The sequence below is a fragment of the Sorex fumeus genome, unplaced genomic scaffold, assembly GCF_029834395.1.
Source record: "Sorex fumeus unplaced genomic scaffold, SorFum_2.1 ptg000047l, whole genome shotgun sequence".
Classification (NCBI taxonomy): domain Eukaryota; kingdom Metazoa; phylum Chordata; class Mammalia; order Eulipotyphla; family Soricidae; genus Sorex; species Sorex fumeus.
Genome location: NW_026606104.1, coordinates 56,779,598 through 56,803,771, shown reverse-complemented (window position 1 = coordinate 56,803,771; position 24,174 = coordinate 56,779,598). Strand labels below are relative to the sequence as shown.

At 41.9% G+C, this 24,174-nt stretch overlaps 1 protein-coding gene across 4 annotated transcripts in view; it reads left to right on the top strand.

Annotated features, from left to right (window-relative positions):
- The window catches only part of FOXJ3 (forkhead box J3), a 133,316-nt gene that overhangs the window by 23,567 nt on the left and 85,575 nt on the right, over positions 1-24,174 (top strand). For all 4 annotated transcript variants that reach the window (XM_056123079.1, XM_056123082.1, XM_056123080.1 and 1 more), the window contains exon 2: positions 12,929-12,989. In XM_056123079.1, the coding sequence (XP_055979054.1) occupies positions 12,946-12,989 (44 nt within the window). In that variant the 5' untranslated portion in view covers positions 12,929-12,945. The remainder of the gene's footprint in view (positions 1-12,928; positions 12,990-24,174) is intronic.

The window sequence follows — 24,174 nt, the reverse complement described above, 5'->3', positions numbered from 1 at the left end:
TTTTCAGTTACTTTTTGGGTCATGACAGAGTTTGTCCATGACCATGGTCTTAATTTATTATACTTCTTATGGCACTTACCTTGTCCCTTTCTGATGCCAGGGTAGCTTACAGCTTGCCTTGGGTCCATCCAGTCCTTTCGTTGGGACCCTTTTCTTGGGGGGTGTTAAAAAGTATAGGCAACCAAGGCTGAAGTCAAGTAAATATGAATTCCCAGGAGTAAGTATTATTTAGAGTCAGTTAACTCCCATGCTACACAAGTATTGCACGACCTGTCTTTCTGTGTCTATATGAAAGGGGCATTGCTAAACCATGCAAGTGACATGAAGAAAAAAGCAATATAGGATTATTAGTACCTGATGGAATTGGGTGTGCCTCAGGAGTACTGTTGTGGGAGTAACAATAACCCTAGGCTCCCTGGGGGAGGAGCACGGATAAACCACTGTTATACAACATTATGGTACACAATGTTCCTACTTCTAATCATTACCACCACCTTATGTTTGCATCTTCTTACTCCAGATTCCCCTCATTCCCTCTAGCCTTACTCCTTGACTGTCACTCTTTATTTATTTATTTATTTATTTTGGCCACATTTGGCTCTGCTCAGGGTTAAGGGAGCACTCCTGGTGGGGTTGGGGTCCAAATGAGATCCCAGAGATTCAACTCTGGGTCCGCCATGTGCAAGACAAGCGCCTTACCCACTGTACTGTCTCTCTGGTCCTGACAGTTAAATCTTGTAAGTTTAATTGTTGTAGTGTGAGTCCTATATTTTTGGTGTGACTGGTTCCTTTGATGTATTTTTTTCTGTTTATCCAACTGGGCTGGCACTTAAATGTGGGGGCCTGACAGTGTGGTGATGTTTGGGCTCTGTGATGCCAGGACTTCCCTGGGCTGCTAAGGGACCTCCAGGGACCTCCTTTGGGATTTTGGGAGTGTGGAGGAGAACCAGGAGATTCCAAGATTTGTGCTGGGATTGGCTATATGCAAAATATGTGCTGTAATCTTTACATCCCTCTGACCTTACATCATTTTTCAAGGAACTTATAGTATATGTACCATCACTCTTCATTGTCAAATTATATTCTGCTCTTTAGATACAATTTACTCATTTGTCAGTTGATGGATATTTGTATGATTTCCACTTTCATTGCCATTGTGATTCAGTGCTGCTCCAAACATTCCTTTACCTGCTTTTCTGTACGTGTGTGTTTTTGTTTCTTGGGTAGGTACCCTGTGAATTGAATGAGTCCATTCCTCATAGAGTAATTTGACAAAATGCCAAACTGCTTTTGAAAGCGGCTGCTCTCTTACTTTTCCATTAGCAATATATCTTTAGCAGTATGGATGATTAGCATTATGTATGATTAGCAACACATGATTCTTCACATCTTTATAGTACTTACTATTACTTGTCCTTTTGATTAGAGCTGTCCTAGAGGGTATGCGATGATATTGTTGTTTTGACTTGTAATTCCCACATTGCTAATGGTAATTTTTTATGGACATTTTGGACATTGTATACTTTTTTTTAAATGTAGGAGCACTGCTACTTATTAGCCATTGATTAAGCTGATTGAATTGGGCATGAACGTCACACATTGTATGCTTTTAAAAATAAGAGATATCTTTTTAAATCTTTATATCCCTGCCACCTCCCCTTCACACACACACTTGCCTTTCTCTTTTCCAGTCAAAAGTTCTGCTCCTGAGCTAAACCTGAATCTTTGCTCATTTTAAAATAAGGTTGTATTTTTGAGATGTAAGATTTTTTTTTTTAAAATGTATTCTGGGTATGTAATTTACTCCTTTTAATTGCAGGTTAGTCCTAAATTCATTTAGTTGGAGACTTGAGAAAAGTGATGAGTCTGAACTATGTAAAAAAGATATTTCATTCAGTATAGTTCTTGTTTTGCTCTTTTTTTCAACTCTTGAGAAATCCGGTTTGTTCATTTATTGAAGGAACATGAGTGCTGATTATATACTAGGTTTGGGGATGTAACAAACTGGAACAGGTGAATTTCTATCTTCATCGAGTTTGCATTCTAGAAGAGAAGAAATAGACAAGTGAGACAAAGTCATCTGGTAGTGCCAAGAATAATGAGTAAAACAGGCAGTAGAAGTAATAGTACAGTGGGTAGGGTGCTTGCCTTTGGGCAGCTGACCTGGGTTGGATTCCTGCATTCCATATGGTCTTCCAAGATGCTCCAGGAGTGATCCCTGAACACAGAGCCTGGAGTAAACTTTGAGCACTGCTGGCTGTGTGACCCCCAAACAAAAAGAATAAAACAGAAAAATGGGTATAGTGTGATTATTATTGTTCCAGCATATTCTTTCTTTTCTGGTTTTGTAATCTGTTCCTCTCTGTTTTGACCTCTGCTCTGATAGCTTGACCTTTACTGCACCTTATATTTATTTTCATTTATATAATTTGTAGTTAAACTTTAATCTTACATTTAATTCTTTTCTCATTCTTTGGTTTTTTGGTGCACCTGGAGCACCTGCTGATACTCCGAGGCTTCTTGCTGCTCAGTGCTCAGAAGAATTCTTGGTGATTGGAACTTGGGTTAGAAAAAACCCCAAATTTCAAAAATATATATAGTTTGTTAGATGGTTGTGTTAGTGCTAAAGTATTTATGTACAAAATTTCTGCGTTGCCATCTCCCCATTCTCCATGACTCCCCTCACTGCCACTCTGTTATCTCTAGTCCTACACTCCTTTTTTTTTTTTATGTATATGTATTTTTATTTGTGGTGATAGCACAGCGGGTAGGGCGTTTGCCTTGCACGCAGCCAACATGGCCGACCCGAGTTCGATTCCTCCGCCCCTCTGGGAGAGCCCGGCAAGCTACCGAGAGTATTCGATATGCCAGACACAGTAACAACAAAGTCTCCAATGGAGACGTTACTGGGCCCGTTCGAGCAAATCGATTGAGCTTCCTCTTCTGGACAATAATGTCAAGTTTGTCTCTTCATAAAAAATAATCACGGTGAGGATGCTTTGTATTTGCCTCTTCTGCCAGCACGAGGTAAGACTCCTGGTTCTTAACCACCTCGCAGCCTGGTGTTTGCCCTCCATCACTCCTCAGATCTACACCTAACGATGCTCTTCAGTTTCCCTTCATCTTGAATCTGTAGCACTTTTGCCTGTCTTAACTCACTTGCTGTTAGCTCATCTACTGTACAGTTTCCTCCAGGTTTTTGTCTTTCATTTTTAGAACTACTTCCTTTTCTCTTAATTATTAGTTATATAACGTAGTTATTGTAACTTTATCAGAGTTCTCCAAAGTGAGTTTTAGACTTCTTTTTGGTGGGGGATGGGGCTGTGGCTGTGGACAACACCCGGCAGTGCTTGGGCTTTCTCCTGGCTCTGTGCTTAGGATAGAGCCATATGAGATGCTTGGGATCAAACTGTTGGCTGAATGCAAGGTGAGTGCCTAATTCCCTTGGGGTTCTCTCTCTCCCCCCCGCCCACCTCAGTTTAAAACTTTCTTTTCCTTCTAATACTCACGTGGTCAATGATCATCTTCACGTGATTTTTAATTGGTCTCAGAGCATTTGACTGACTCCGAGAGCTCAGTTCTTAACTCCAGCTCATCACTACCTTCAGGTTTAGCTTGTCGAGCTGGAGTGTACAGCTGATTGCTACTTACTTAACAGGATTTTTGCCTTTACTCCTACCTCTAGCAGATTCTCTTGTTCAGGTTGATTAAGCCACAGGTTATTTACATGACTTCTTTAATGATTGTGACTAAAGGTATAACAATTCACAGTGCTCAGTTTGTAACCGAAGTCAATGATGTAGGTCCTTTATGGGTGCTGTGAATTTTATACTTTCGAGCCTTTTGAGAAATAGTTGAGTTTAGAAGTAAAAAGTCTCTGTATTTTTTTTTTTATTTTGCTTTTTGGGTCACACCCGGCGATGCTCAGGGGTTTTGTTACTCCTGGCTCATGCACTCAGGAATTGCTTCTGGCGGTGCTCGGGGGATCATATGGATGCTGGGAATCGAACCTGTGTTGGCCATGTTGGCTGCGTGCAAGGCAAACACCTTACTCGTTGTGCTATCGCTCCAGCCCCAAGTCTCAGTATTTTTACTGGTGGAGAGAGAGGGAGAGGGAGAGAGCTCAGTACATACATGGCAAGGGCTGTAGCTATAGCATTGAGCTACTGCGCTCCTTTCCTGACCTTCCAAACTTAATTCTTCAGCTAGGTTTTATATTGGGACTTTCATTCAAGCATCTCTTTTGAACAGGGGAGCATATGAAATTTTAGAGAATGAAACTGTATAGTCAAGGTTATACACAGTACTTGTCAGAGTTGAGATTCTAATTCTAGATCTTGAATTAGCTTATGAATGTTGTAAGTTTCTGTAAACTGTAAAGCATTGTATCTGTGTGGGTGGGATAGAGGATTGAAGGAATTACTGAGAGCTTTTTCTAAATACTTAAAATACATTTTACCTCTTGCTTCCAAATTCTTACACAACTGTGAGTTTGTTAAAATATCTTCTTAAATGTAAATAGTTTGTTACTCAGTTTAATACATATTTTTTTTTGGGGGGGGGTTGCAACCTGTGCTCAGGGCTTACTCCTGAGTCTGCACTCAGGAATTACTCCTGACAGTGCTTGAATGATCATATGGGATATTATGGTTTGAACTTTGGTCCGCCATGTGCAAGGCAAGTGTCTTACCTACTGTACCATGTTTCTTGCCCCAGTTTTAATACGTACTTTTGAGTGTTTGTGTTAAAAGGAATTTTATATTTTACTGGCTGTAGGATATAATATGGAGCTTGTTATTATTTTGCCTCACCTTATAGTGCTCCAGGGTCACTTCTGGCTGTACTGCAACCATACAGACCATACCTACATTTGGGCAAAGCGTGCACTCAGCCTGTTGAGCCCTCTCTTTTTGCTCCCGCTAGTTTATTTTGAGGACATCCATCAGTGAAAAAGTTTTTTTAACCTTCTTCTGCTTTTGTCATTTTATAAAATCTTCCTGTGTTTTGGTTTTCAAAGGATTTGGAGGAAATGCTATTAGATGCTATTGGTACCAACTGTATAAATAAAATAAGGGGTTAATTGAGGAATTAATACAATTGTTTGATTACAGTTGGTTCCAAAGATGTGAATTTGTAATTTGAAGTGCACTTTGAGATTTTCTGATCTACATTTATAGATAGATATGTAGATAAATATTATTTATGTCGGTTGAACCACAACACGGCTATACTGCCCTAGCAAAGAATTGACTGGAGCTGACTAGAGGAAAGAATTGACTAGGCTGTTAGACTTGGCCTCGTGCTCGCATTTCAGGAGGAAAAAAAAATTACTCAGCATCTTCCTGGGAGTCTACATGAATAAAACAGAGAGTACCCACCCTGCATTGTGCATGAGACTACTCCCCTCTCCCCTCCCATTGCTCTGTGCTCCCCAGGAGAGTGGTACCACCCACTTTGGAAAATACTGATCTAGACAGTGGGAAAGTTCACTTTGATGTCCAGCTTGTTGGGATAACAGACTGTCTTGAATGTACAGTTGTGAAGTTAGCACTTCCTACTAGTCAAATTACTTATTACTTGGCAAAAAGTGTGTTAAGAGTAGACTTCTAAATACTTCTAAAGAACAGAAGTATTTTAGAGACTTTTTTGTCATAGAAATCAAGGGTTGGAAAGAAATGCTGTGCTGTAATAGGAAAAGGAGTTACTCTAGAAATCTAAAAGTCATTCAGGATGAAAGGGCCGTACCATTTTATCAAGATTAGAGGAAATACATTAAGTAGAGATAGGACACATTCAGTTTTAGAAATAAAATAATTCAGGATTTCTAGGAAGGAATGTTATAGTTTGAGATCAGGAGATTGAATCTTGTTAGAAATATAGACTGAGATAATCTGTATACAGGTAATTGAAGTACAAGAGTAGATAAATCACTGAGGTAAGAAAATAGTGTGGCAATTCCCAGACCCGAAGTCTGAGTTTTGATTCTGCCAATTGATGTTTCAGCTTTTTTTTACATTGGTTCACCTCCTCCCGGGTTTAGTGGTTTTGATAGAGAATTCATTTTTATTGGTCCTGGCACCCAGACGATACTCAGGGGCTATTTCTGGCTCTGCTTGGGGGACTGTATGTTGTGCCTGGGATTGAACTGGGTTAGCAGCATGCAAAGAGTAGCACTGTAGCTCTGTCCTCCCATTGTTCATCCATTTCCTGAGTGGCACCAGTAACATCTCCATTGTGAGACTTTTTTACTGTTTTTGGCATATTGAATACGCCACGAGGAGCTTGCCAGACTCTGCTGTGCGGGTGGGATACTCCCAGTAGCTTGTCAGACTCTCCAAGAGGGATGGAGGAGTCAAACCCATGTGCAAGGTAAATGCCCTACCTGCTGTGCTATCGCTCCAGCCCAGTTTATCTATGGGCATTTTTTCAGGTCTAGATCAAGGGCAGATTTCTCAGCAGAATTTGCATTTACTTTTGTCAGACTTCAATGGAGAACACTCCTGCTGTTGGACTTTACTCAGCAAAATTGTAAATATGAATTAGGACTATTAATCACATTAAAATGATTACTTTTTAATAAAATCATAATCTGAGAGTTTATGGTCACGACTATCTATCTGGAGATGCTTCCGCTTCTGTCTTACTCTCCTCTTCAGCACTCTTGGCTAAAGTGCCATTTTCATTGCAATTCTCTTTAGTAATGTCACACTCCAGCTCCAGTAGATCATAGAATTGCAGTTTTGTGAAGAAAAAAATGAAGGCCCTCCCGTTGATCATCGATTTGCTCGAGCGGGCCCAGTAACGTCTCCATTGGAGACTTTGTTGTTACCGTGTCTGGCATATCGAATACGTCACGGGGAGCTTGCCAGGCTCTGCCGTGCGGGCGAGATACTCTCGGTAGCTTGACGGGCTCTCCGGGAGGGGCGGAGGAATCGAACTCGGGTGGGCCATGTTGGCTGCGTGCAAGGCAAACGCCCTACTGCTGTGCTATCGTAGGGGTTGGTAAAATGTCCCGAAGTTGATTGAAAGCTGGTTTTGATGTTCTGCGCACTTGTCTAGTTTACAACTCTTTCACCTAGTCTTTAACCTCAAATACTTGTGTTCTTTTAGGTTATTTATTAGCTTATAAAGATTTAAAAATATTTTGTTCAGTATTTTGCTCGAGCGGCCCAGTAACGTCTCCATTGGAGACTTTGTTGTTACTGTGTCTGGCATATCGAATACTCTCGGTAGCTTGCCAGGCTCTCCGAGAGGGGCGGAGGAATCAAACTCGGGTCGGCCATGTTGGCCGCTTGTAAGGCAAGCGCCCTACCTGCTGTTAACAAGAAGTCTCCAATGGAGACGTTACTGGGCCCGCTCGAGCAAATCGACGATCAACGGGAGGGCCTTTACCTTTACCTTGTTCAGTATTATTTTCAGTGGACATGCAGTCAAGCTCTTCTGTCATTTAGGCAGAAATAGAACAGTTTCCAGCCAGCAGGGACATTTAGATGCAGGGAATTCAGTCAGTCTCAAAAGTATAAACTTTGGGACAGAATTCACCGTTTATTCAACAGTGTTTAGTAAATACAGGTCAAGGTAGTTAAAATAAAATTTTGGCTCTTTTCTGTAAAATTAGAAAGTCTTATGAGACTCTGTTTGTAGTTGTGCTTAGCAATATACTACAACTAGGAACAGCTAATCCCTTAATAGATACCTTGCTTTATCTGCTCACAATTTCCTCTCATTTCCTCTCTGCATTTGTAAACAATGCTATTTCAACTGCTCTGATTCATATTACCCATTCACTTTTGTGCATCATCCTTGTGGTAGGTGCTTTCACGTTTACAGATGTATTATACGTAATTTAAACGTAAACTTCTCTTTTATCAAACCCCGATGAATAAAAATAATTAGGTGGCAATATCCCTAAGTAGAAATGAAGAAATTGAGAGTGAGTGAGGTTATAAACATACGGAAATAAGATCTCGGTCTCATATCATCATAACTGGAATTTGAACCTGGAATTGTCTTGTCCAAAACTTCCTGTTCCAGTACTAGTCTTATGTAGGATAACAGTCTTGTTTGTTTGTTTTTTGCTTTTTGGGTCACATCCGTTGATGCACAAGGGTTACTCCTGGATCTGAACTCAGGAATTACTCCTGGCGGTGCTCCATGGACCATATGGGATGCTGGGAATCAAATATGGGTCAGCCTCGTGCAAAGGCAAATGCCCTACCAGTACTGTGCTATCGCTCAGTCTTTAATTTTTCTTTTAAGGAATTAAAACATTTTATTAAAACTTGTGAGTTTTAATAAAGTACATAGAACCTGAACAGTTACAAACTATTAAAGACTGGAATCTCAATTTTTATTAAATTAAAAACTGAATCACTGTGAGATATAGTTAACAAAGTTGTTTGATTGAGTTTCAGTCTTGTCCCTTCACCCTGCACATTTCCCATTTCACTCTTCCCTTCCGCCTGCCTCCACCCCACCTGCTTATCTCTCTCTCTCTCTCTCTCTCTTTCTCTCTCTCTCTCTCCTCTCTCTCTCTTTTCCTTTTAGGCACTGTGGTTTGCAATACTCTTACTGAAAGGGTATCATGCATATCACTTTACCTCTTTCAGCACTCACTTTTTGTCCAGAATGATCATTTCTGGCTATCATTGTCATAGTGGTCCCTTCTTCCCTTCTCAGTCCCAATGCATTCCCTTTCCTGCTTTGTGGAAAGTTTCCTACCGTGGACCAGTTCTCTTGGTCATTGTTTTTACTGTCTTGGTTATTATTCACATACTATGTTCTTTTTTAAAAATACCCTGCAAATGAGCGCAATCATTCTGTTTGTCTGACTCATTTCACTCAATATGATACTAATCATGTCCATCTGTGTATAAGCAAATTTTATAACTTAGGTTTTCCTAACAGCTGTGTAGTGTTCCATTGTATAGATGTACCATCGTTTCTTTATCCAGTCATCTGTTCTTGGGCACTTGGGGTGTTTCCAGATTCTGGCTATTGTGAATAGTGTTGCAACGAACATAGAAGTGCAGATGACTTTTCTGCATTGTGTTTCCAGGTCCTGAGGATACATACCCAGGTGTGGTGTTGCTGGATTGTATGGAGGCTCAGTGAGGAATGTCCATACTGTTTTCCAAAGTGCTGGACTGCTGGAAGCTCAGCATTCCACCAGCAGTGAATGAGAGTCCTTTCTCTCCATATAACAGCCAGGTTTGGTTGTTATTTTTGATGTGTGCCAGTCTCTGGGGCGTGAGATAGTATCTCATGGTTGTTTTGATTTGCATTTCCCTGATAATTAGTGATGACACTTTTTCATGTGCTTTTTGGCCATTTGTATTTTTTTGTATTCTCCCCATTTTTTTATGGGTTCGATCCTTCATTCCTGTAAAGTTCTACGAGTGCCTTGTGTTTTTTGGTTATTAACATCTTATCAGATAAGGTAAAGGTAAAGGTAAAGGCCCTCCCGTTGATCGTCGATTTGCTCGAGCGGGCCCAGTAACGTCTCCATTGGAGACTTTGTTGTTACTGTGTCTGGCATATCGGTAGCTTGCCAGGCTCTCCCAGAGGGGTGGAGGAATCTTATCAGATAAGTGTTGGATAAAAGTTTTTTCCCATCTTGTGGGTTGTCTTTGTATTCTGATTATTTCCTTTGAAGTGTAGAAGCTTCTTAGTTTTATGTGGTCTCATTTATTTTTTTATTTTTTATTTATTTATTTTTTTATAATTTATTTATTTATTGAATCACTGTGGGAAAAGTTACAGAGCTTTCGGGTTTAGGTCTCAGTCATGTAAATATCAAACACATTTCCCTTTACCAATACTTATTTTTAACCCCGAACCCCAATAGACCCCCACCTCCCCCCACCCCTCCCAATTCTTGTGAGGCAGATGAGTTCTAGTTAATACTCTATCTACTTTGACTAGATAGATTGTTTCGATAGAAGATGCACAATTATTGTTTAGAGTTTACGACCCACCCCCCACAATCAGATATGCTGAAACAGCGTTGTGAAATGATTTGCTTTCTACAACTTGGTTTAAGAATAAAATGATGCTATCGCGGCCGCGCGGTTTTGAATTTCTGCTATTTTACTTATTGACCCTGGAAGAATTTCTATTAAAAGTTAGATAGTTAAGAGATTGGTTTCTGTGCCCTGGAGTCGTGGCCGTGCCGGAGAGCCGCTCGTGGGGGGCAGCTGGCGACCTTGGTGGGGCGTGGGGGACGGCCCACAAAGCCCCCCTTCCCATGAGGTCCCCGCCGCTCCCGCCAAGCCCGGCTCAAACCTGCTGTCCACAAGGCTCCCGTGCGGCCGCCATCTTTCTTTCCAGAGAGCGGTCTCATTTATTTTTGCCTCCACTTGGTCAGGGGTGTTTCATCTTTGAAGATGCCTTTATGTTTCAGTGTCGTGAGTAGTTCTGCCTACGTTTTCCTCTTTGTGCCTTGTGGATTCAGGTCTGATACCAAGGTCCTTATTAATCCATTTTGATTTGACTTTTGTGCATGGTGTTAGAAAGAGGCCTGAATTTGTTTGTTTATTTATTGCATGTAACTGGCCAGATTTTCCAGCACTGCTGGTTGAAGAGACTTTCCTTGCCTCCACTTCATATTTTTTGCTCCTATCAACGATTAACTGATCATTATTGTTCCATAAAAGTTTCAGGAGTGTTTGATCTATTTCTTTAAAAAATGACATGGGTATCCTTATAGGGACTTGAATGAACCTACACAGTACTTTGGGGAGTATTGCCATTTGGTGACAATAAATCCTCCTAATTCGTGAGCAGAGGATGCTTCATTTTCTCCTGTGCGTCCTCTTTTATTTCTTCAAGTAGTGTTTTCTAGTTTTCTTTGTAGAGGAGGTTTTTCACCTCATTAGTGAAGATGATTCTGAGGTACTTGATTTTTCTGAGGTATAATTTTCGGTGGAATTGTCTTTATAATACCTCTCTCTTCTCTTTCACTGTTCACATAGGAAAGCGATGGACCTTTTTTTGGCGGGGAGGTGTCACACCTGCAAGGTGTGACTCTTGGCTTTGCAGTCAGAAATTGCAAAGTGTTACTCCTGACTTGGCGATCAGAAATTATTTCTGGTGGTGCTCGGGGGACCATGTGGAATGCCAGGGATTGAACCTGGGTTGGCTACCTGCCAGGCAAATGTCCTATTTTCTGTAATAAAGCTCTGGACCTTTTGTGGACTTTTGCATATTTTGTAATCTGCCAATTTTCTACACAAATTATTTTTTCTAAGAGTTTTTTTGAGGTAGTTTTTAGTATTTCTAGATGCAGTATTTCATCTGCAGATAGTGAGAGCTTGACTTCTTTTTTTTTCCTATCTGTATGCCCTTGATAATCTTTTTCTTGCTGTCATAAGTATTTCCAGTGCTATATTGAACAGAACTGGTGAGAGTGAGAGTGGGCAGCCTTGTCTATAGCCTGATCTTAGAGGGAAGGCTTTTCATTTTTCCCCATTTAGTATAATGTTTGCTGTGGGCTTGTGGTATTGGTTTTGAGTATATTGAGAAAGTTCCTTTAGTCACCATTTTGTTGAAATTTTGTTGCTTTCTAATCATTATTGATATGATCATATGGTTTTTTTTTCTTTCATTAATATGGTGTATTTTGTTGAATGACTTGCATATGTTAAACTAACCTTGCATTGCCCTGAGTTGTACACTTGGTCATGGTGTACGATCTTTATGATAAATTATTGAATTTGATTTGCTTCTATTTTGTTGAGGATCTTTGCATCTGTGTTCATGAAGGAGATTGGTCTGTAATTTGCTTTTTCGTTGATACCTCTGTATGCTTTTGGTATCAGGTTGGTGTTTGCTTCATAGAAATTGGGAGTGTTTTGTTTCTTCAGTTTCCTGAAAGTGCCTGAAAAGGACTGGTAGTAGGTTATTTTTTAAAAGGATGCAGTTGAGCTTCCTCAGTTTCCTGGGACCAGGACTGGGTAGAGCCAAGCTGGGGTGGCTAAGCAGCCCTCCCCTTCCTATCCACTTCACAGGTGGAGAAAGATCCTGACCTGGGTGGCAAAATGGCAGTCCTGGGTAAAAAATGGGGCTCCCAAGACCACTGAATTTTCTTAGGTTGAAACTTTTTTTTTCAATCAGGAATTCAGATGGAATCTAGAAGTTCAGTATATGAAACAAAGATAGCACTGTTAGATTTTATATTTATTATTTTGTTTTTGGGCCACACCCGACAATCCCCAGGGCTTACTTCTGGCTCTGCATTCAGGGATCATGACTTTTGGGGTTCGGGGTCCATATGGGATGCCAGGGATTGATTGATTGGGTTCACCATGTGCAAAACAAGTGCCTTACCCGCTGAACACACTCTCCAGTATAAAAGATAGCATTTTTTGGATTGAAGAGCAGTTGGAGTTGGAAGGGAATGGAAATTATATGCTCAGTCCTTTGGTAGCCATTAGATACCTTTCTGGAACCCCCAGCATTCTACTAAAAAGTTTGGACACTATGTAATATATATTATATGCACACATACATATATATAACCATTTAAAAATTTTATGAATTTTTAGTGCCTTTGAATGTTTCATTTTTAATGTGTCTATTTCTTACGGGCTATGTTTATCTTTCTTAAAATATCTTTCCTTAACCACAGTAGCATTTTTGATTCATGGGGGTGTATGTTCAGTTAATTTTGAATTGAATCTTTTAGCCTTCTATTTCTGTTTTTAGCATGTCTTATTGATTTTTCAGTCACACCTGGTGGGGCTCGTGGGTTGCTTCTGGGGATGCTCAGGGGACAGATAACAGGGTGCTAGGGATTGGACCCAGGCCTTTGGCATGAAGAGCATGCACACTTGGTCTGTTGTACTCTTACAGTGATTCAATAGAATTACAACAAGGTTTATACTGTATCTGAGGAACATCTGATAACTAATTATTCTTTGCTTTTCAGATTCTTCTCGTGGCCAGATGGGTTTGTATGGACAGACTTGTCCATCTGTAACTTCATTAAGGTTAGTACTCTTTTTCTTTGTTGGAACAGAAAATATTTTAAAATGTCATACTGGTCAAGTAATATTAGGATTAATTACAAGCTAAGGTTTGGAATGATATAATGTATTTATTTTGTCAAATAGTGATATTTGGTGGGTTAGGAGATGGTTTGCATGTGTGTATACTGGGTTTTTTTTTTTTTTTAATTGAATCACCGTGGGAAAGGTTACAAAGCTTTCAGGTTTAGGTCTCAGTCATGCAAATATCAAACACATTTCCCTTTAACAAATACTTATTTTTTACCATGAAGAACCCCAATAAAACCCCACCCCCACCCCTCCCCGTCCCTGTGAGGCAGATGAATTCTAGTTAACACTCTATCTGCTTTGATTAGATTCATTGTTTCAATAAAAGATTCACCACTATTATTTAGAGTCCCCCCCCCCCCCCCCCAAAATCAGACATGCTGAAAAAGCGTTGTGAAGTGATTTGCTTTCTACAGCTGGGTTCAAGAATTAAATGTTGGTTTTGGATTTCTGCTATTTTACTTGTTGACCCTGGAAGTATTTCTACTGAAAGTCAGATAGTTAAGAAATTGGTTTCTGTGCTCTGGAGTCGTGGCCGTGCTGGAGAGACGCTAGTGGGGGGCAACTGGTGGCCTCGGTAGGGCGTGAAGGGCGGACCGAAACACCCCCCTTCCCATGAGGTTTTAGTCGCCCCCACACCCCCGGCTCATACCTGCTGTCCACAAGGCTCCCATATGGCCGCCATCTTTCTTTCCAGAGAGGAGAGGGCGACTGGGGCAACACCCTTACCCCTCCGGACAGACATGATGGCCTGGATTAACGCATAGTCCGTTCACTTTTCTGCTCCAAGCTGCCGGGTTCTGCATTAAGTCCTTGTGCTTCTGGGGCTGTGGCCATGCTGGAGAGCCGCTCGCGGAGGGCAACTGGTGACCTCGGTAGGGCGTGAAGGACGGACCGGAACGCCCCCCTTCCCATGAGGTTTTAGTCGCCCCCACACCTATACTGGGGTTTTTGGTGGTGGATAATGGGCACTGGTGAAGGTTCGGGTATTTCATTGTATGACCGAGACTTAAACCCGAAAGCTTTGTAACTGCTCTCATGGTGATTCAATAAATAAAATTATTAAAAATGAAAAAAAATAAGGTGGAGTTCATGCCCAATTCAATCAGCCTAATCAGTGGCTGAATAAATAGCAGTACTCCTACATTAAAAAAAAAAGTCCAGTCCGGTCCTCCCGTTGTTCATCGATTTGCTCAAGCGGGCCCAGTTAACGTCTCCATTGTGAGACTTATTGCTACTGTGTTTGGCACATTGAATACGTCACGGGTAGCTTGCCAGGCTTTGCCGTGCAGGCCAGATACTCTTGGTAGCTTGCCGGGCTCTCCCAAGAGGGGGGGAGAAATTGAACCCGGCTCGGCCATTTATAAAGTAAATTGTGAAATGTTGGAACTAATTTGTTGTACAGAATCACTGGTATTAGATTTTTTGGTACTGTATAATCCTGTCTACTAGTAATTTTATGTGAAGTTTAGTTAAATAAAACAGATAAATGTGACTTTTTTCTCTTGCTTTAGGTTTCTGTATTTTATTAGAGGACTCAAAGGGTTTGCTATAGTTCTCTGAGCATAGTTAGAAAAGAAAAAAACCAGGTTATCCCAATTGAAATCATTCAAACTAGTATGTGAAGTATCAGTGGAAGCATCTCTCAGTTATATGTGGTGTTGCAGATATATCATTTTTTTCATAATGCATTTTGAGCATTAATGTTTGTCAAGTGTGTAAGTGCTGCTGTAGAAATAAACATAATAGATAAAAATGCTGTGATCATGGGGCTTATAGTTTGATGAGGGTTAACCAATTAATAAGTGTAAGTACCTGTTGGCATCTAAGGATTGACTAAACTGAAAAAGAGAAGGGGAATAGGAAACATGGGATGTGTATTAATGTTGTCGGTATAGCCAAGCGAAAAGCTTCACTGAAATGAAAATTTCTTCATTGAAATTGTAAGATGACATTTGAATGAACACATGAAAGCGTGATGGAATGTAGAAGATGGACATTTCAATTATAGGGAGCCGTAGAAGTTCCAGGGCAATAGAATTCCTTATTTGTTGATGGACTAATGAGGTCAATGTAACTGAAAGAGTAAGTGATGGAGAAGAGAAGGTTGGAGTTGCCTAGTGTTGGAGGACCAAGGAAGAGGATGAGTACTAGAACCATGAATATGAAGTCAAAGAATCCTTAAGTTACTCTTTTCATTTTTCTTTTCAAAGCGTAACCAATTTTGTATGTGTGTGTGTGCGCGCTTGTTTGTTTTGAGGGTTACTTCTGACAGTGCAGGGTATTAAGTTGGGGTCGCTTGCATGCAAGACAAGTGCCATAACCCTTGTAATAATCTCCACCCTGCCTTTTTCATTTTTATGCATTTGTATTTTGACCATGCCAAATTCAGCCCTTTTTTTCCTTCTTAGAAAATATAGTTATTTTTTCTTCCCTTGACAGTTTGTCTTCCATCTTTTTAATAAAACAGTTGGAGGACTGGTCGTCATCTTTCTCTACCACCCTTATTCCTCCCCGCAAAAGAGGCATCTCCCCCCAAACTCAGAAAAGAACTTTAAATTTTTTTTTTCTTTCTAAAACAGCTGTAGAACTAATATGACTTAACACTAAGTGATTTTTACTTAGTGTGATGGAAAGGGTTATGTTTGCTTTGAATATTTAAAACTTAGAATGTGATCTCAGGATATTTTGCAGAACCCACAATCAAATTTTTCTTTATTTCTACTTTTGAGGAACCTAAGTGGAACTCAGGAAATTTGGGGGTTCAGTGATTGCAGTGGTTTACTTCAAGTAGTATTCAGGGGACAAGGTGCTTCAATACCTAAGGATGTGGCACTGTGAGAGCTTTGTGGTGGATTACTTAGACCACTTGTGCTTCGTGGGAGACTACTTGAGTACCAGGGATTGAACAGGGGTTGTTCATGTGCCAGGCATGTATCTTACCCCCTTTATAATTTTCTGCCGCCCATTAGACTTTTTCAAGCCTATTTATTTTTGGTGCTTTTTTTTTAAAAGAAAAATTGAATTGCTGTGTGATACATAGTTACAAAGTTGTTGTGATTTTTAGTCATACAATGTTCCAATACCTATCCCTTCACCAGTGTACATTTTCTGCCACCAGTGTTCCCAGTTTCCCTTTGCCCGACCACAGCCTGCTTCTCTGGCAAATATTTTCTTTCTGTCTCTCCTCTCCACATCCCCAACCCCCTTTTAGACACAGTGATTTGTATGGATTGCAATACTGTTACTGAAAGGTTATCATGCTTATCATTTTACTTCCTTTCAGCACTCAGTTCTTGTGCAGAGTGATCATTTCCAACTATCATTCTCCTCGGTCCCATCTTGCAGGGGGCCCTGGTAACCACTCTCCGGCCCGCGGAGGTGGCCCGAGGATTGATCCGATGGTGCAAGGAGGGACCAACCGAATGAACACAAGACACAAGAGACAGAGTACAGTTTAGAAATAGAGAGAAAAAGGGACAGGCTTTATTGAGGGATACAGGCTGTTTATATAGGGTCCGGGCAGCTCAGTCAGGAGCAGAAGCAATATAACCATACATGGTAAGGTCAGCAACAAGAGCTTTACCTAACATTCAAGGTAAACATTTGTACATCAAAGGTCTTATGGCAGTAGGTGCATCCTGAGCTTTACATTTGTATATCAAAGGGTCTTAGGGCAGTAGATGCATCCTGGAGGTTATTATAGATAAGGCCAGATAAGATAACTGTCAGCCTGATGTTATTTGCTATAGATCAGGCATCCACTGAGGTCAGGAAGCCCTGGGAGACTGTCACCAATGTCTGTCCCAAGCAGTTCCTAACATGGGAACCATGGCCAGGGTCTATGAGAGGGCTCTTGGCTTCCCACACCATCTGTCCTATTGCAGGCCCCCTCTCCCACCCCAACTTTCATCTGTTCTACCTTGTGGCAAGCTTCTATCATGAATGAGTTTTCCTGGCCCTCATTTCTTTGGATTTTGGGTATTATTTTGGTTTTTATATATTCTTCGAATGAATGCAATTATTTTATTTCTTCCTCTGGCTTATTTCACTATGATACTCTTCATGTCCATCCATGTATGAGCTAATTCCATGACTTCATTTTTTTCCCATTGCTGTGTAGTATTCCATTGTGTAAGATGTAGTTTCTTTATCCAGTCATCTGCTCTTGAGTATTTGGATGTTATCTGTTGGGGACTGGCCTTGGTAGCTCCTGCTTATTTTCCCTGAGAAGGGAATGAGCAGGGGAAAAAATTGGCGTGTGGGAGCACCATGCCCTGGTGGTTGACCCAAGGGGTCCGAAGGGAAATCTGCACCTGATCTGTCTTGGTCGGGCCAGAAGCCACATTCTCATTCCTGTCCTGTTTTGCTGAGAAAGTTCGAGGAACTGCCTGAATACGCAGCTGCAAAACAGAATAGCATATAGCGTAGCTCGCCCATCTTGTAACCCTTGGCTTTCCCACAAATTGTCTACTGCATACTATATAAGTCAATGAGCTTTGCAATGAAGTCGCTGTATGCTTCGTACAGTTCTCCCTACCCCGCCTTTGCAGCTCTCATTCCCTCTCTCGGACTGATGTTTGACTAACTGCGCTGTCATGGCAGTTACCAGATTCTGGCTATTGTGAATAGTGCTGCAATAAGGGGTGTAGATGACTTTTCTGCATTGGGGTTTTGGGCCCCTAGGGTATACCCAGGGGCAATATTGTTGGCTTGTATGGAAGCTCAGTTCCCAGTTTTTAGAGGAATGTCCATGTTGTTTTCCATCAAGTCTGGACCAATTGGCAGTTCTACCAATAATGAATGAGAAACTCTTTCTCCCTGCATCTGCGCCAGTACTGTTTGTTTATATTCTTTTTGATGTATGCCAGTCTCTGTGGTGTGAGATGGGATCTCATGGTTGCTTGATTTGCATCTCCCTGATAATTAGTGAAGGCACTTTTTCATGTGCCTTTTGGCCAATTTTTTTTAATTTTAATTTTTTAACCCAGGCGGCAGGTTCCCATCGAGGGTGGGTGTCACAGGGTGGCCACGTGCATGGGGAGGAGGAAGATGGTCACCTTCTCCCCATCCGCCCCACCACCTGGACCCAGGCTTACTGGGATCTTGTCTCGCCTTGCAGAAAAGAAAGTCCAGAGTAGACGAGCAGTGAGGTGAAGAGTTTTGTCTGGAGGTTTTGAAGGGAAAGAGGAAGAAAAGGTGGGAGAGAGTAACTGTGCTCAGGAGGGAGCCCAGGAGGGAGCCCAGGAGGGAGCCCGGGCTTCTATGAGTCTGGAGTCAGGACAGAGAACAGAGGTTTATTATTCCAGCCAGCTGGGGTCCAAGTATCCGCACAGCAGGCTTCAGCAAGGGCCTCAAATTCAGAGAGATCTTACACTTTTTTTTGGCTCGTGACAGCCAGCCCACTCCCTTAAAGTTACATTCTGGAGATATTCTGGGGTTGTAGTCTTTGACAAAAGCATCTGGGTTTTGTGCTTTTCTTGTTCCTGGAAGAAGCCTAGGTCACTTAGAAGGCCACAAAGCCTGTCATGGCAGTTCTATGGCTAAGTGGGTCCTAACACTCCAAGGGTGGAGCGAGCCCTACACACATGCCAGTGTTAGACAGGAAAGCATGAAAGTCCCCATCTCAAGAGGGGAGATGCGGGCGACACGTGCTCCGGCGACACATGCGCTTGGCCACGTGGGAGCAAGCAGCACATGGGCTCGGGCAGCATATGCCCTTCCTTTGTTCAAGGTGGCCTTCATAGGGTTTCTCCAGCCTGTCCCCATGTGGGCTTGTAGGTAAAAGGAGGTTAGGGGGGAAGAGGGTGCTGGGAGTGGTGATGGTCTTCTTTGAAATCCCTTTCCTGGCCTTTTGTTTCTGCAGGAGCTTCTCTGGGCCTGTTGCTGTAGATAGGTGAGGGTCTGATCAGGCCTTAGTTCCTCTTTTTTTCTATTTTTTTGCAAGGTCGGCTTTTGCTATTGCCTTGTCCGGAATACCCGAAGGAGGATAACTGCCGTCTTTGACTTATCTTGGGGGTGGCTATGCCCGGGGCTTAATCCTTGGGGATCACTCCTGTGGATACCATATGTGATGCTGGGGATCGAACCTGGGTTGGCCGCGAGCACAAAGCACCCTCACCTGTTACTATTGTGCTGATTCCCTTCGTCAATGCCTTTTGAAAAATTTATTTTTGCTGCTTTATTAAGAATGATAATGGAGCAATAGCACAGCGGATAAGGCGTTTGTCTTGCACGTGGCGGACTGGAGTTCGATTCCTCTGTCCCTCTCGGAGAGCCCGGCAAGTTACTGAGGGTATCCTGCCCACATGGCAGAGCCTGGCAAGCTCCCTGTGATATATTTAGTATGCCAAAAACAGTAGCAACAAGTCTCACTATGGAGACCTTACTGGGACCTGCTTGAGCAAATCGATGAACAACGGGATGACAGTGCTACAGTACTATTTCTTGAATCACTGTGAGAACAGTTACAAAGCTTTCTGGTTTAAATCTTGGTCATACAATGATCAAACACCCATCCCTTCACCAGTGCATATTTTCCACCACCAAGAATCCCCATATACCCCCCTATGCCACCCCTCCCTGTGCCTGTGAGGCAGATGATTTCCACTTAACTCTCTCTACTTTGATTACATTCATTATTTCGACAAAAGATGCACCATTATTATTTGGAATTTCCTCCCAACAATCAAACCTGCTGAAAAGGCATCATGAAATAATTTGTTTTCTATTGCTGGTTCTGAAGACCATATGATGTCGTGCGGCCCTGGTGTGTGATTTTGGATTTCTGATATTTTACTAATTAAGTCTGGAGGGATTTCTGCCAAAAGCTGAATAGTTCTGAGATTGGTTTGTGTGCCTCTGGGTCCATGGCCATGCCAGAGAGCCGCTTGTGGTGGGGGGTGAGCAACTCGTGGTCTAGGCAGGGCAAGAAGGACGTGCTGGTTCCGACCCCGCGCCCCCCCCCCCCCCCAATCCCATGAGGCTGCAGTTGCCCCGTCACCGTTGGCTCATACCTGGCTGTTCAATAAGCTCTGAGGCAGCGGCCACTATACTCCCAGGGGAGAAAATGGCGGAAGAGACAGGCACCCTTTCCCTCCCGGGGCCACAGTGCCGTACTTAACTGCATAGTCCATTCACATTTCTGCCAGAAGCTGCTGGGTTCCGAATTAGGTCTGTGTGCTTCTGGGCCCATGGCCGTGCCAGAGAGCCACTTGTGGGAGGCAATTGGTGGTCTTGGCAGGGCAAGAAGGCGGTCATTTGTATTTCTTTGTATTCTCCCCATTTTTTGATGGGTTCGATTTTTCATTCTTGTAAAGTTCTATGAGTGCCTTGTATTTTTGGCTATTAACATCTTAACAGATAAGTGTTGGATAAATGTTTTTTTCCCATTTTGTGGGCTGTCTTTGTATTCTGGTTATTGTTTCCTTTGAAGTGTAGAAGCTTCTTAGTTTTATGTAGTCTCATTTGTTTATTTTTGCTTCCACTTGGTCAGTGGTGTTTCACTCTTGAAGATGCCTTTACATTTTAGTGTCATGGATACTTCTGCCTGCATTTCCCCCTGTGTACCTTGTGGATTCAGGTATGATAGCAAGGTTCTTATGAATCCATTTTGATTTGACTTTTGTGTTAGAGGCCTGAGTTTGTTTATTTTTGCACGTAGCTGGCCAGTTTTTTTCCAGCACTACTGGTGGAAGAGGCTTTCCTTGCCTCCACTTTATATTTTTTGCTCCTATCAACGATTAACTGATCATATACCTGAGGGTCTGTCTTGGGATATTCGAGTCTATTCCATTGATCTGAAGGTCTTTCTTAATCCCAGTACCATGCTGTTTTAATTAGTACAACTTTGTATTATAGTTTGAAGTTGAGGAAGGTGACATCTTCTTTTTTCTCAAAGATTGTTCTAGGTGTTCCTGGGCAAGAGTGTGTGTGTGGGGGGAGGGGAGGGGGCATTATTGTCCCATAAAAGTTTCAGGAGTGTTTGATCTATTTCTTTAAAAAATGACATGGGTATCCTTATAGGGACTTGAATAAATCTGCACAATTTTGATGATAATTGCCATTTTGATGATAATAAATTCTCCTAATTCATGAGCAGGGGATGCTTCATTTTCTTCTGTGTGTCCTCTTTTAATTTTTCAAGTAGTGTTTTATAGTTTTCTTTGTAGAGGACTTTCACCTTTCTGAGGCACAATTAATTGCGAATGGGATTGTTTTCATAATACCTCTTCCATCTCTTTCATTATTTGTATCTAGGAAAGCCATGGACTTTTGCATATTTTGTAGCCTGCCACTTTTTAATACAAATCTATTGTTTCTAGGAGCTTTTTGTAGAGTCTTTAGAATTTTCTAAATATAGCATGTCATCTGCAAATAGTGAGCATTTGACTTCTTCCTTACCTTTCTGGATGCCCTTGCCTAAGTGCTGGGGCAAGTACTTTCAATACTATCTTGAGCAGTATTGTTACTATATACTGTAGTTTGGTGCTACTCAATACTATATTACAGAGTAGTATACGTTGAGCAACCCTACTCGCTGTACTGTCACTTTGGTCCCACCAAGGATTGCTTTCTGTAGATGACATTGGATCCTTGTCTAATAAAAAATGTTTTTGTTTTGCTTTTTGCCAGGGCCCATACATGAAAGTTCTTTTTTTTTTTTTAAATTGAATCACTGTGGGAAGAGTTACAAAGCTTTCAGGTTTAAGTCTCGGTCATACAATGATCAAACACCTTTTCCTTCACCAGTACTTATTTTTCACCACCAAGAACCCCAATATACCCGCCTTCCACCCCTCCCAATGCCCGTGATTTCTACTTAACTATCTACTTTGATTACATTCATCACTTCAACAAAAGATGCACCATTATTGTTTATAGTTTCCTTTCAGCCATGCGATTTTGGATTTCTGATATTTTACTTATTAAGTCTGGAGGGATTTCTGCCAAGAGCCAGATAATTACGAGATTGGTTTCTGTGGCTCTAGAGCCATGGCTGTGCCGGAGAGCCGCTCATGGGGGCAACTTGTGATCTCGGTAGGGCATGAAGGATGAGCTGGTAACGCCCCCCCTTCCCATGAGATTGCAGTTGCCCCGTCACCGCCAGCTCATACCTGGCTTTCCAGTAAGCTCTGAGGCTGCAGCCACCTTGCTGCTGGGGGGTGGGGGTGGGGGCGGGGGAGGTGGAAGGAAGGGAGTGGCACCCTTTCCCTCCTAGGGAGGCATGGCACTGTGGATTAATGCATAGTCCATTTACTTTTCTGCCACAAGCTGGCGGGCTCTGCTCCATACCTTATAGTTCTTTTTTTATTTTTTTTTTTGCTTTTTGGGTCATACCCAGCGATGCACAGGGTTACTCCTGGCTCATGCACTTAGGAATCACTCCTGGCAGTGTTCGGGGGACCACATGGGATGCTGGAGATTGAACCTAGGTCAGCTGCCTGCAAGGCAAACACCCTACCCACTGTGCTACCGCTCCAGCCCCCCGTACCTGATAGTTCTTAAGACTTACTCCTGACTCTGTGTTCAGGGATCACCCCTAGGTGTGTTCAGGGTCTCATTTGTGATGCCTTGGATCTAACCTGGACTGGTACTGTGCAAGGCAAGTGCTTTAATCCTTGTGCTGTCTCTACACCTAATTGTTCAGAGTCACGGTCACAGTCCTCCCCTTGTTCATCGATTTGCTCGAGCGGGCCAGTAACGTCTCCATCATGAGACCTGTTGTTACGGTGTTTGGCATATCGAATACATCACGGGTAGCTTGCCAGACTCTGCCGTCTGGGCGAGATACTCTCGGTAGCTTGCCAGGCTCTCTGAGAGGGGTGGAGGAATCAAACTCGGGTCGGCCATGTTGGCCGCTTGCAAGGCAAATGCCCTACCCGCTGTGCTATTATTCAGAGTGTTAAGATTATTTTTATTTTTTTAAATATTTTTTATATTTAAAACTTTTTTTTTTTACCTCATCTGGCTGTGCTCAGATGCTCCTTATCTTGTACTCAGGGATTACTCTTTGCAGACATGGAGGATTACATGGGTTTCTTGGGATCAAACCTGGATCAGCTGTTACTCTCTCTAGAGCTCCTTAAGAGTATTTTTATATTTTAAATTAGGTTTTTTTTTCTTGAGGAAGTTTTAGGAGATACAGAAGTGAAATGGATAAAACTTGTATTTCAGTTTGTTAAAAGTCCATCCAAATTGCATATGCAGATAAAAAAAATAAAAGAAATGCTCTGTTATTTGTTTCCTGAATTACTTTGAGGCCAAAGGACAAACTTAGGCTGGCACAACTCAGGGGGCTTGGTGATGAATTTTCTGAAATGGTGGCCAAGTTTGTGTACATTTACAGGAGAAAAAGAAACGTCAAAGAGAGCTTTTGATTTTATATTCTACTTGCAGGCCCTAGAAAATTCCTGTGTTTTGAAATGTTGCAGAAGTATATTTCTTTAGCTTATTTTTAAATTGATTCACAGTGAGGTACACAGTTACAAAATTGTTCACGATTGGGTTTCAGTCATACAGTGTCCCAACACCCATCCTTTCATCACTGTACATTTCCCACCTCAGTGTTCCCAGTTTTCCTCCTCTCCCTCTCTTCCTCTCCCCCCCCCTCCGTCTCTGTCTCTCTCATCAGGGAGATAGACCCGTGGTTTCTAGCCTTTCTGTGCCTGCAGACTACTAACTACCTCTGTGGACTGGAGTTTGAAGAATGCTGAAATATAGGACTGAAGCACATACTTTGTTTGTGGACTCCTGTGTTTGATGCAGAGGACCATGCAACATATGATCCTCTGAACACTTATGGGATCTGGCTCCGAGCTGGGAGTGGTCTCCCGACTACTACTGGATTTGGGCTCCCATCCCTGAATTACAGCTTTTTTATGATTAAAAAGTAATAGTTATTATAGAAAATTTGGAAAGTCAGATAACCATTGTTAAATATGTTCACATCATGTAATTGTATACCAGTGTAAATTAGATGTTATATAAGAAAAAGGCTCTCCAAATTATTTTTAAGAATAAGTTTAAGGGCTAGAGAGAATACAGCAGGTAAAGAGCTGGCTTCGATTGCAAAATATTTTGTAGCAATTGCTCAGAATATGCTTTAACTTAAAGCTTT